Source organism: Protopterus annectens, chromosome 1.part0, assembly GCF_019279795.1.
Source record: "Protopterus annectens isolate FY-2018-M chromosome 1.part0, PAN1.0, whole genome shotgun sequence".
Taxonomy (NCBI): domain Eukaryota; kingdom Metazoa; phylum Chordata; order Ceratodontiformes; family Protopteridae; genus Protopterus; species Protopterus annectens.
Window position 1 is genome coordinate 463356143 of NC_056725.1, and position 14291 is coordinate 463370433.

The 14291-nt window shown below is 41.2% G+C and overlaps 1 protein-coding gene across 1 annotated transcript in view; it reads left to right on the plus strand.

The window, feature by feature from the left end:
- The window catches only part of HAUS7 (HAUS augmin like complex subunit 7), a 403197-nt gene that overhangs the window by 97163 nt on the left and 291743 nt on the right, over nt 1-14291 (plus strand). Inside the window, exon 7 of the mRNA XM_044060457.1 lies at nt 9341-9440. Within this exon, the coding sequence (XP_043916392.1) occupies nt 9341-9440 (100 nt within the window). The remainder of the gene's footprint in view (nt 1-9340; nt 9441-14291) is intronic.

Below are 14291 nucleotides of genomic sequence, written 5' to 3' on the forward strand. Positions count from 1 at the left end.
CTAAAGATCAAACAGGACAAGCCAAGGGCAATTCTAATTGCACCAGACTGGCCATACCAGCACTGGTACCCACTTTTGCACAGTCTGACAGTAGTGCCACCATGGCACCTGCCTCAGATCCCTTCCCTGCTGTCCCAGCAGGAGGGCCAGATTTTGCATCCTCAGCTGCAAACCCTGAACCTAGCAGCCTGGCTCATCCCCTGAATGCTTCACCAGCAACCCTCAGTAAACAGGTGCTGTATGTCATCCTTGAGGCAAGGAGGCCTAGTACTAGGAAATCCTATACAGAAAAGTGGAAAAGATACTGTTCTTGGAGCCAGTCTCAGGGAATGGACACAACCGTGCCCAACTTACCTCAAATCCTAAATTACCTAACAGAACTGCTCCACAAAGGCCTATCCTTCTCTTCAATTAAGATTCATGCCTCTGCCATCTCAGGTCATTACAGTACTGAGCCACCCCTCTTCTCTCACCCTCTGGTCAAACAGTTCCTGAGAGGAGCCAAAAATTTAAGACCCCCCCAGGAGAGCTCCCACTCCAGCCTGGGACCTTAACTTTGTATTGGAGAAGCTCACACTTCCTCCCTGTGAACCTGCTGCTACAGCAGAGTTAAAATTCCTCTCTTGGAAAAAGGCCTTACTTCTAGCCATGCCTTACTTCTAGCCATCACTTCAGCAAGAAGAGTGTCTGAACTGCAGGCCCTTATGGCTGTGGAACCCTTCATTATCTTCCATGCGGACAGGGTTTCCCTCAGGACTAACCCCTCATTTATGCCCAAGGTGGTATCTAGTGTGGCTTTAAACCAATCCATTCATTTGCCAACCTTTTTCCCTAATCCTCAGAATAAAGGGGAAAGGATCCTGCACTCCCTGGACGTGTACAGGCAGCTTAGCGTTCTACCTGGACAGTACTAAACCTTTCAGAAAATCTGACCAGTTGCTAGTCAGCTTTGCTACAGGGGCAGAGGGCAAGGCCATTTCAAAGCAAACCATTTCTAAATGGATAGCACACTGCATCCATTTCTGCTACAAACACCATGGAAAACCTACCCCACAGGGGATCAGAACTCATTCCACTAGGGCTACCTCAAGCTCTGCATCATTTGTCAGGGGAGTCCCTACCAGGGACATCCTGGAAGCTGCAACCTGGAGTTCTGTACACACCTTCATCAAGCATTACCACTTACCTATCTTTTCTAAATCCAGAGCTGGATTTGCCACAGCAGTCTTACAAGGCCTGCTAGCCAGCCCTAATGCTTCTTAACTGCCTCCACTCTTCCTCAGCTTTGGGAATCAACCCAAGTGTGATGACTGCAACAGTGAAACACGAAGAACATTGTACAGTTGTGTACATTTACCATAAATGTAGATGTTAGAGTGTATTCACTGTTGCAGTCCTGGTTACCCTCCCTCCAGCCCCCTGACTTCTCTATACTTTATAACTATCCTTTTTTTGGCCATATCTTATAACAATGGTATTTACTTTTTACTGAGGGTGTTCCACACCATGTAATTGCTTCCTATTTTGGGGACTCCTGACATTTGGGGCAAGAAAAACTGATGTAATGGCATCAGCTGCATGTTTTATACCCCTGACAACCTGACTACAAGGAAGAAGCGACAGCATCGGAGACAGAAATCCCAAGACTCTGGTATTCGGGCTGACTGAGGGCTACCTGCAGGCAGATAACCCAAGTGTGATGACTGCAACAGTGAAAACACTCTAACATCTACATTTATGGTAAGTGTACACAACTGTACTTTCTCTGTACCCCTGATTGCAGTCATCTTTACCTGCAGAATCTCCTTCCTCCATTCCCATGCTGGCTTAGTTCTTAGCATACTTTCTTTTGCTTTATAGTATTCAGTGTGGTTGTTGTTGTTCTCCTCAAGGATTGGAGCCCAAAATCCTGTTTTTCCTTATTTCTTGAATTACCCCCCCCCCCCAGCTTTATTATTATCCCTTTCCACTTTGAATTGTAGCTTTCTTCTTGTTTTATCTGCAAGTGCCTTAACCGTGTAGCTCTAAAATATCCCTTCAAATAAAGTAATCCTAAACCTCCTTGTTCTATTGGCAGGATCAGCTTATTCCACTAGACCCTTGCCCTCTTCCCCTGCTATATAAAATCCTTCAACGCTCAACTTCCTTTGGTTGATAAAAATATCCCTGACCTTTGTATAAAATTATAAAACTAAAGAAGCTAAACACATTTTCACTGCTTGTATCTTGCTATCCATATCTATAAGCAAAAGCTGCCAGTTTCTCAGTTTTTGTATTATCTTTTTAGTGTCTTCCCACATATCCTTAGCTGCCACCAAATCCTTTTTAATCCATACTTCTAAACACATCATTTTATTGTGTCCCCATGTTTATAGCCATTGTTTTATTTTCATTAAATTTATATCCCCCAAAAAAAACCGGAACTGCCTGAGAGTATTCCATAACACTGAGATGTCCTTTGCTGATTCCATCAGGTACAAAATATCATCTGGAAATAAAGCCAACTTTTCTTGAACACTGCACATTATATCCTTAAATTTCTAAGTCCCTTATTTTCTTTGCTAATGGTTCTAAGTATAATGCAAATAGCAAAGGGGAAAGAGATACTGGGTGAGCAAATTGGTATGACTAAGGAAATTAATTTTTTTAGCACTTTTTTAAGTCATTTTTTTGTGCTGTTTAACTGTTGTAGGCTACACACTAAAGTGTGCTAGCCTGATATAAGCATTTAAAGTGTTTTTATGAAAGTCCATTGTATCTCTGTCTAAAAAGAAAAAAAAAACAAAAAAATATTCTTGTTTCTCACCTTTTCTAAGCTAGTCTAGTCCAGTTTTCGGGTTCTGCTGAATTCAGGACTGTGGTATAAGTTCCTGTGTTGCCCATATCCTTACTTGGATAGGAGGAAGTTTCTCTGTTCACCAGTGAGAGTGGGGAGCTTTGAGCAGCCTATCTGTCCCTGGAGGAGTGGTCACAGCCCAGCAACTTGTAGTTTATTGGCCGTTTTGGACTAATTCCTATATCTTTCATCTCCCTGCCTTAAAACCCGCATTTGCGAAACTATTCCAGGCACAACGAAGTCTGCTCTTCAATTTTTCCCTTAGAACTAGTCAAACTCTCAAATTAAGCGCTCTAGCTTTCCTTTTACAGCCCAGCACTTGCTCCAAGCTCTCAGTAAGCACTAGTAAATGCTAACACAACACCTCCCTCTTTACTATGCAATAGTACAAGGCTCCCTCTTTCGTCCCTACCGGGCAATCAGTAAAACAGTTCAGTTACCCATACAGGCATGTCCAAAGGGCAGTTTCAGGTATACTGTCCAGTCCAGCTGGTGAATCTGGGAATTTTGAGGCAATGTTACAATTGCCTCATGTACACGGAAAACCCTCTCCTCCTTCCAACAAACACAAATGTATGTGAGAGATGCAACTATACAGCCAAACTGGAGGCCAAGCTCTCTCAACCCAAGGCTGAAACAGCCAGTCAGGAGGAGAAGGGAAACACTTGCACCACACTTCCAGTCTCACATAAAACAGTCATGCATGCACCAGTAAACAACACACATAAATACACAAAAACACTCGGAGGCTCTAAATAAAAATCTGCCTAAGCAGCAGAGACCTCCAAAGCAGACATCCAAGCAACCTCCACCCACAACAACCACGTATCACATACTTCACAAAGTCAGTGTGCCACGCAACCACAGCCCTTAAGGCACAACAACACACCCAATGCACTAGTAATAGGTGACTCTATTGTCAGGCACACTGACGTCCCACTCACTAGACTGAACAAGAAGAAGGTTAATGTGAGCTGCCTGTCGGGTGCCAGGATCCGCCACATAACACAAGCACTCAGGTCACTCCAAAACAAGTACAAATATGACTCTGTCATTGTACATGTTGGTGTGAACGACCTGAGACGTACCTCCCTGGACTACATGAAAAGAGACATAGAGGAGCTCTCTGATCATGTAGCTTAGGCCGGTATGACCCTGACCCTTGCCCTCACCAAGAATGATGCCACAGTACGAGGAAAAAAATGATCAGTTTTAACAATTGGCTAAGCTATTGGTGTCTTTCAAAGGAGATCCATTGTCTTGTCAGCCTGGGACAACATGCTCGATAAGCCACGCTGCTCCGCCAGAGATGGCTTGCACCTGTCGCCCTTAGGCTTTCGAATACTGGCCAAGGCTCTTAACAGCCCCATAGTGCCTTTTTTAGGCAAGGCTCAAAAGAGAAGCCCACCTCCATAAACAACACAAGAAACCAGAAACTGAGGGTAATGCTACTCAATGCCAGAAGTCTAAACCTCAAAATGCATGCACTCGAGGCACTCCTTAGCATGGAGCAAATTGATATCTGTGCAGTAACAGAAACCTGGTTCAAAGCTCCAGAGAGCACCCCAGCACTACCAGGCTACAACTCGTACCATAACTTTCGGCCCTAGAACCCGGACCGAAGTACAAAAGGAGGGGGGTGTATCCATTTTCATAAAGGATACCCACACCTCCAGGTTAGTAGCACAGCACGAGGCCTCGGAGACCATCCATGTGCAACTAACAGTGGGCAAAGCTGCTTTTCAGATCGTAGCCTGCTGCAGATCACCTACCTTGTCCCAGGACCCCCACTCAGCATTCCTGAGAACATTGGAAAATATAAAGGTCCTACCTAACACCATGATATTGGGAGATTTCAACTACCCAAACATTGACTGGGATAACTACTCAAGTACAAACTCCTTTGCACAACGCTTCCTAGAGTTTATAAACTCAAACGCCCTGGAACAGCTGGTCACCATGCCCACAAAAGGTAACAACATACTGGACCTGATCATCACCAGCATGGGGGATCAGTGCTCCACACCAGAGGTAAACCCCTCGCTGGTAAGATCAGATCATAAACTAATCACACTGGACATCCACATCCCGACCCCACCCCCAGTCAAGGAAACCACTGTGAAAAACTTTTCAAAAGCCAACTTTGCTCTTTTCAAGACCGAGGTGGAGAGTTTCAAAGCCCCCTTGCTAAAGGATAATGCTACCCAAACCGCAGAATCCTTTACAAGTGCATTCTATGAGCATCTACAGGGATGCATGGATCAAGCCATCCCAAGTAAAACCAAGACTCACTCCTCCAAAAAGAGGAAACCAGTCTGGTGGTCCCCAGCCATAAATAAGCTATACAACAGAAGGAGGAAACTACTAAATGATAGAGCAAAATTCCAAAAAGGAAAGGCATCACTGATCAATATTAGCAAGCAACTACAATCCCTCATAAAATCATCCAAGGCCAGTTTTGAAAGAAAAATTGCCAAGAATTCTAAAGATAACCACAAAGCCTTCTTTAGCTATGTCAAAAATCTAGGTGGCAACTCTCCGATATACCCTGAGCTAGTGCAAAATGGCAAAAAATACACTGAACCAACTGGCATTGCCAACATCCTGGCTGACAAGTTCAGTGCAAACTTTATCCCCCCTCACCCCCAAAAGGGCCCATGTCCATCCCAGAAGAATGCAGAGCCCCAGACATCACGGACACGCAAGTAAAAGCAGCCCTCTCCAAAGCTAAGAACACAGCATCAATGGGACCGGATGGTGTCCCAGGCTGCGTCGTTCACCAGCTCCAAAAGGAACTAAACCCTCACCTAAATTCACTGTTCAGACTCTGCCTTTTCCACAGGCTATGTACTCAAAGAATGGCATACAGCAACAGTCATCCCGCTGCACAAAGGTGGTGCCACAACAGAACCTGGGAACTATCGCCCTATAAGCCTGACTAGCCTGGTCTGCAAAGCTATGGAGCGAATCATCATGGAACTCGTAAACAGAGACATTGGGAACCTCCAGACACTAGACCTTACCCAATTCGGCTTTGTTAAAGGCAGATCCTGCCTCCTAAACCTAGTAAAACAGTTACCAAGGCCATAGATGAAGGAAAGGTAGTCCACACAGCCTACCTGGACCTCGCTAAGGCCTTTGACACCATTCCCCACTCTGGCATCATAGATAAGCTCACCAGCTTGAACATTAACCCCTATGTCATGAGATGGGTGGCAAACTGGCTCACGGATAGAACACGCATGGTCAGAGTTGCGGGTGCCATGTCCGACTCTAAACCAGTTACAAGTGGCATCCCACAGGGCTTGGTCCTGGGACCCCTCCTGTTCGGTATATACTTCTCTGAGTTACAGGCAAGCACGGGAGGACTATGGCTGACCAAGTTCGCAGATGACTGCAAACTGGGAGCCATAATCGACTCTCCGGCCAACACAGACATCCTCCAGAAGGGCCTTACAGAGACAGATGCCTGGTGTCAAAACCATGGCCTCAAGCTGAATGCCAAAAACTGCATAGTCATCCCTTTTGGGAAAAACAAAGTGCCCACGAATTATCACATAGGTGATAATCCACTAAGTACGGAAGATGTAATTTGGGACCTGGGCACCCAGGTAGATAGCAACCTCTGCTTTGATAATCACATTGCCAAAGTGGTTAGAAATTCCTTCTATGTAGCCCACCTAATCACGAAAGGGTTCACCTCTAGATCAAGAGAGGTCATTGTGCCCCTCTACCCATCACTCATTAGGCCCATAATAGAGTACAATGCTCCATTTGGAATGTACCTTACTCGACACCTGCAACAGCTGGAAAGACCACTGAAGTACCTCACCAACAGGATCATGGGCCTCAAAGAGATGCCCTATGCAGCTCGACTAAAAAAACTCCAGCTCTACTCAGTTGCTTACCGCCTGCTCACAGGTGATCTCTGCCTGACGTATAAGGCCATGCCCAACCCGGAATTAATGGACATGCTCCACCTCAAGAAAACCAAATCTCTAAGAGCCACACGCTCCAGTGAATTAAACCTCAGCACAACAATAAACAGGACATGCTGGAGGGATAGATTCCTGCCCCAGAGACTTCCCACGCTCTGGAATAGAATCCTAGTTCATCTTAGGCAGAGCCTCTCGCTGACTCTCTTCAAGAGAAATATTGATGAGTGGATGGGAAATCGTAAATTTACCCCTGGGATCACTTCAGTGGCCCTGCTAGACAGAGGCCCAGGAAACTAATTTAAAAGGGAGGCGAAAGCCAACACAATCTGGCTAGGCTTATAAATGCCCTTGGGCAGATAGCCTAGTACCTACCTATGAACCTAAGAATTGGCTAGACATAGTAAGACCTTGCTGAGTCTAATTATTTTGACTGCGAAAAAAACGATTACTAGAGAATGGAAATCAAAGTCTAAACCAACTGTACTAGAAGTAGTGAATATAGTAACGGTGGTAAAACAACTGGGATTGGGATCTTTAGTAAAAGGTAGGAGCAAAGTACACAGAAAAAAATGGGAATTGTGAGAACAGTACATGCAGAGGAGGAACGAGGTTTAAAAGAAGGCAGGAACTGAATGAGCTATTTAATAAGGTCGGGTGGCATGATGCCAGGGTAATCCTATGGGCTAGGCTTGTAAAGGCTCCAGGGCCATTAGCCTAGTACACACATATGAACCTATAATGTTTGACTCACAATGACTGGATAGATTATAAGTGATGTATGATGTTTGCAACTAAAATTGTTTCAGTATGGTTTGTTTTGCCTGTGTCATACGTGATAATTTATTAAAACTGTTTCATATTTTAAAACAAATATTAGACAACATTGGCCTATTATAACACTGAGTGGGGAGGTAGGTAACGGACTTGGCTTATAACTCCAGTTTGTTTTTAAATCGGATTGTAATTTGAAACAGCTTTTTGTATCAAAGATGCCCACAGATGGAAAAAAAACCTCAATGTACTTGACGTGTTTAAGTGTGGGGCATGCAAACAATTTAGATTTATTGTTACAGGCACTTGTGTGTCTGTAGTAGATAAACCTATGATATTGTCTTGAAGACGTCAGTACAATTGTGCCACTGAGTGGTATATGTAGCAACCTTCTTATCCTGTTGGCGATTTTATATTGGAAAAACTGAGAACGGTCTCAAGGTAAGGATTTATCAGCATATCTTTGCTATTAAAAAACAGGATAAGAGCAATGTCTTATCTATACATGTGGAGATATGCCCTGATTTTAATACGTTTTCTTTTTTGTATACTGGAAAAGGTTGAATGTACCCCTAGAGGTGGGGATTGGACTAATTTGTTACTGGGAAAGGAGTTGTTTTGGTAAATATTTTAAATGCTAACCATCCACCAGGTATTAATGACACTATCCCTTTAGCCTGTATGTGGAAATATAAACAAATAAATATTAAGTAGTTGCATTTGCGTAATGCATCATGTGACTGTACACTATACAAGGAAGTGCGTCTTTCGGCATTTATTCATTCTGAATAAGTCTGTATTCTGAATAGAAGAAAGGGCTCAATCTTGTTAAAGTTTACTGTGGTGGGCAGAATTTGGTTGGTGTTTTATTCGTCTGTAGATTGGCAGTTTTGGGGATCTTGAACTACATGTTGATTTATATTCCTAAGCTTTGGTAATCTACTTAAATAGCTTAAACTGCAACAGTGACTTCTGTGTTGAACATAGTACAGTTGTGTCAGTAAACTTACCATAACTGTAGATGTTCTAATTGATCACAGTTGTAGTTCATAAGTTTATCTGGGAATACTAGGCAAACTGTCTTTTAGGACCTTTGTAACCTACCCAAGCAACCTGAGATTAGAATCAAACCCTGTGTTTACATGGTGAAGACCTTATCAATTTTGCCAAACCCATCCAGATCCATTAGCCATCCACCACTCCTACCCCACCCCAATTTTTTTTTTTTTGTATTGACAGGGTCTGGGTATATCTACCCTTATGTATGTGCATTACATTGGTTTCTGTGTGATTGTTTCTTTCCTTTTCAGAGTCGTGGCCTCGCCTCTTGGTGCAAGAAAGCTGTGAAGCTTTTGGTACACAAACTGCCTTTTTATATGCCTCTTCTTAAGCCATTAATAGGTTGGGTAAGTGGAAGGTACCGTAAAGCTTTGAAAGCTAGTCATTGGTCATTTCTTCGGCAAGGATTTAACCCAAATAGCTTAGGCTACTGCCACACTGACCTATCAGAACATCTACTGTTATGGTAAGCTTATTTTCAAAACTGTACTATTCTGAAGTACTTTTAACACCTCTGGTATTAAGAAGGTGAGATCAAACATCAAACAGGGTATGTTTATTTGGCTTCTGTTAGAAAAAATGGTAGGCTGGATTTAAACATAGATATGGGATGGTATAGTAATAAGTGGGATGCATTTGTTATACAAAGTGGCGGGCTTGGGCAGAAGAATTTTAGTTTACAAATGTTATTGTATTTTGTATCCGTGAACATTTAATTACACGTTTGTCTTAACAGGGGTTGTACCGCTGAGGTAGTTTCTGAAGAGAATAATTTACAACACATTTTAGAAGCACTTAGAAAAGTGGATGCAGACATCAAAAAAGTCAGGGAAGAGGTAAGTTGTTGGATTTTAGAACTTCAAGAGGATATATATCTTTTTCTTTTAAAAATATTTATATGATTCGTGGCTGAGCTGTGGTTAACTGGTCTTTCATAGGACTAAGCTACATTTGGATTTGTAAAATTAATTTTAAATAAGCACTGCAAAAAGTACAACCCACAACCATTTTCAGATAGTAGCAAACAGAAGTTAAGCAATCACAGATAGGACTAGAGACCCAGAATGGAGAAAGCAACTACAGTGCTAACTTGCACAAATCTAGAGTTATGGTCAGAGCAAAGGCCGAGTACTCCTAGGAGGAAAATGTTTTCTTTTAATGGGTACCAACTCTATAGCCATCCTGGATGGGCTACTCCAGTATAAAAAAGTCTGGGGTCCAGAAAGTGCTGTCCAAAACAGTGATGCCCTATTAGGTGATTTGGCTGAAGTATTTAGTAATTACAGTCTGATGAATTCTTTGTATACCGTAACAAGCATTCACTAATGGACCGCTAATGGACTAGAACTCGAGTTAACTGGCTTTATGTTCTATCAGTCAGATACCATCAGAGGTGTAACTGTTCCAAATCAGATGTCAAGAGCTGCCAACATTTTCTTGGCAAGATATTACCTTGGCTTTGTGGCATGTTTTTATTGGTACAGAATAGGCTTGTCCTAATTTCTGAGTATTAAAGTTTTCCAGTAGAAGCACCTGGTCGCTCAGACATTTTAGCCAGTTGTACCAGTGGTTAGTGAGTGGAACCCATTGGATCAGGTAATAGACCACTCTTTCAGATTTTCAAGTTTGTAAAGTTTGTTTTAATACAAATATGGAAGTTTGCCACGAACAACTGATGTGAATTTGGATGAATGGGATAGTGGAAAGGCTTATCCGCAATGTTAGAAAATATGTGAGTGTCCAGAAGGTGTACAATGAAAGCAACAAGCATTCATGGTACTAAGGGGACACAGGAGTGTGCTGCACCTCATACAGTAGGTGGTAGCTCAACAAGCCTGATGTTTAGGTGCACACGTGAGAATAAGATTCCATCAGTTGTGCAAACCAAGGTGATGCTTAATGAGGGTTATGAAGTGAGAGACTGTCTCCAGCAAAGTGAAATGAAAGACTAAGCTAGTCATACAACAGACAAATACATTTGGTCAGAGCACACTTTGCTGAAGCAGACTGTGGAAGGGAATCATTTTTATTATTATTTCCAGGAGAGGCAGTGGTCAGCTTATGACTGCACTAGTTGTAGATTTAATGTTGTATTGTTTGCAACTTATAAAAATATAAGCATAAAAATATCCATAGTCTTTTTTTTATCCAGTCAATCAAATTAAGTACATTTTTGTGTTGTTCCCCCTCTTCCTTGCAATTAATAGCATGTCTTTATTTAGTTATTTATTTATTTATTTATTTATTTATTTATTTATTTTGAGGATGGCTTCATTCAGAATTCCTTGTTTCCCTCATCTAGGTTTCAAGGAAAAGGCTCTTGCCTACATATCTCTGTTGCATGTGAAATAGCACGGGAACAGTGGCCTTGAGTTGGTACTGTTGACTTTGAGTAAATGTAAACTTGCAATAGTTTTTACTTTAATAGAACGGGCAAATTTCTTGTAAAACATCTTTAAACACCACTGGTCACTCGAATGGGCTAAAAAATGCATTGTTATTTAATTTCAATAAAACAAACAAGTGCCTTTGGTTATGATTTCCAGGTTTGAAACCGTGCTTAGTTACATCAGAACCTAAGGAATTTTGTCATTTAAAGCCAACCAGTCAACTGGATTAAATACGTAAATTAATTTGTTTTCTTTTGACAGGGTTAGTCCCATTAAGATTAGTGGCCTCTTTTCAGGAAAGACCCCAGGTGGTATTTATTCTACTGGGGGAAAATTCTACAGGGCTTCGGGGAACTTCCACTACTCTTTTTCAGTAGGTGCTGTGGGATCTTTTACATCCACTTGAGCTACCACCAACTCAAGCAGATGGGAACCTCTGTTTAACTGTTTAACATCTCATCCAAAGGATGAAAACTTTAACATTTGTTAATAAATATTCTTTTGAAAAACATTAGATGTTGTAATAGGGTATTATATCAAATATTACATCAATTGAAACAAATAAGTATCACATCAATTACAATATTTTGAGGAAAATTCCTTTTATTTTATGTTGAGGTTTTATATCCGTTCTTGCAGGTAGGTGTCATTGAACTTACCTGGTTAGTGGCATGTCCTGAGACTCTTAAATTACCAATGCATCCTTCAACTCAAATGATAATTATAACAAGAATATTCAGCCTTGGCAAAGTAATTTTTTTTCACCATTTCTTTTCTAGCCTGAAATGTCCATGACTATATATATACTTATTGTGCACAGTGTCAAATGCAGCCTTCTCTGTAATCTTTCTGTCACCACTGTAGCCCATATTGTATATTTCCAAATTTTAGCAATACTTATGTATTGGCAAATATAGGCAACCTGACTTCTTCATTAAAGTAACAGAGCAACCCTTTCATCCGTTTTAAAATCAGATTCTAAATGATGATCAAACATAATCATATGTAGCTATGTCTAAGCATCTGTTTCTCTGACAGACCATGACTACAGGCTTTAATATCCACACTGCTGCCATCAATAGTTAATGGGCAGTGTAACCATTCATGGGGGCGGGGGTCGACTGTCACAAGGGTTGCCTTTTAATATGCAAAGGGCAATTGGCATTAAAGGTGTATGACAGATGTGAACTTCTGTCTAGTTAACACCAAACTAATTTTTGAATTTTGCAGCTACAATTGGAGTTATAAAAATCACTGGCTCCCCCAGGATTTCATCCAACTTAGACTGAGCCCAGTATGATCATACCAATAGTAATTAAAGCTTAAAACTTAAATAAGGAAAAATGGGCTTCAGTTTGAAAGTTGAAGTGAAATTAAAAAAAAAAAAAACATACAAAACTGTTGAAGTCACTTTGTAAACTACAGGAAAAAAACTTTATTAAAGTAATTTTGTTCCTTAGAGGATTTAGGTATGCAACTTCATCAGACTAGTTATGATGGCAATAAAAATAGAAGCTGAAGGCATGGAAGTGAAGGATTTAGTGTAGAAAGTCTAACATGGATTATGTCACAGCATGATGGAACAATGAGTCCCCCAAGTAAGGAGAAACAGGAGGAGCAGAAGAGACAGCTGAAGCAGAAATATGGACATGGGGATAAAAGATTTTAATATGGTGCAGTAGGAGAAAACAAAACTAATTAATACAAAAAAGAAGTACCAAAGATATTTGAAGAGAAATAAAGGCAAAGGCATCTAGATATGGAAAATTTTCATGATACAAAAAAAGAAAGAAAGCAAAAGGGAATGTATGATTAGTAATGGAGAAGTTAAAGAAATAGAAACTGAAGTTATGGATTGCCTGAGAAGTGAAGGATTTGGTGTAGAAAATCTAACTCTGATAACATTACAGCATGATAGAATAATGAATTCCCAAATTTAGGAGAAACCAGTGAAGCAGGAAGCATCTGATCAGTTGCCATATGAAGAAACTTTGGAGCCTTCAATAGAAAACCAGTGCAAAAGTTCAATTGGAGTTGTAAAGGGAGCGAAGTAACAGGAAACTGTGGTAACTCTGATGCAGTCAGTGTTGTGGAGTGATATGCCAGTGAGTTCCCATATGAAGGAGCAATGGATAACACAGGGTTATGCAGAAGAGAATGTGGCACAGGAAGATTTTTCTGGAACATTCTGTAGAATGCCCACAGGAAATGGAGAACAAAGAATGTGCCCTTAGTGTAGAAGAAAGTTCTATAAAGGAAGAATTGCTTGATTTAATAGAGATGGATAGAACTCTTAAGATCAATGAAAGAAATAGCCTGCAGAAAATCAGCAAGACCCAAAATGTTAGGAGTTTGATAAAACAAATGAACAAGTTAATCAAGACTGTTCATAGAAAGTAAATAGGATACATTACTGTGCAGCTGAATTAACAACAGATAAAGTCTTACCACAAAAATACGGGGCAGTAAGGGGAAGGAATGGAGGGGAGAAATCAAATGCCATCATGGACATATCGAATAGAGAAAACTATAAAGCAGTTAAGACAGGAAGTGTCACTGTTAGAAGAGTACAGAAGAGGGGACAGATCAACAAAAATACTCTGAAAGATAGGTGTGAAAAAGCAACTCGTAGCATCAGAACGGACCAGGGTCTATCATACAATATTGCAAATAATAAACTAAAGTTATCGGCACAGGCAGAAAAACTTAGAAGATATACAGATAAATATAAAGCAAAACTACAGAATAAGCAATTTACTGATGACCCAAAAAAGCTATATAGAATGCATGTTGGACTTGATGTTGACCTTTTAGGACGAAGCGGGTTAATGCCAAGAACATTAGCTTTGACATTAACATTGTAAATGCAAAGTTGTTTGCATTTGCTCCCTCCAGTGTCTGTTTCCGTACAGACATCTGCTCTTACCCAGTCGGCAGGTGTTTTTCCATCTGAGCTCATTGTCATCCCACTTTTCCACTGCCAGAGGGACAAAGAGTCTCAAAGCTTCTAGCCAAGTCTCTGTATGACTTCGTGTCCAGGCCATGCTACTTCACCACCCTCAGTCTTGTCATCTTAAAGGGCAGACAGGAAATGCACATGCAAGAGAAAACATATCGACTCACCAGCTACGGTACCCATGCCTGGCATTGAAGATATGGAGAGGCACAGACTCCCCTCTATCTCCCCAGATGTCTCAAAATTTGGGGAATCTTCGCAATGATGATGTATAGGGGTGGAATAGCCTTCTGGTACAGTTTTCTTTCCACTGAAGACTTTACCTAGGTCTCCTGTTAATA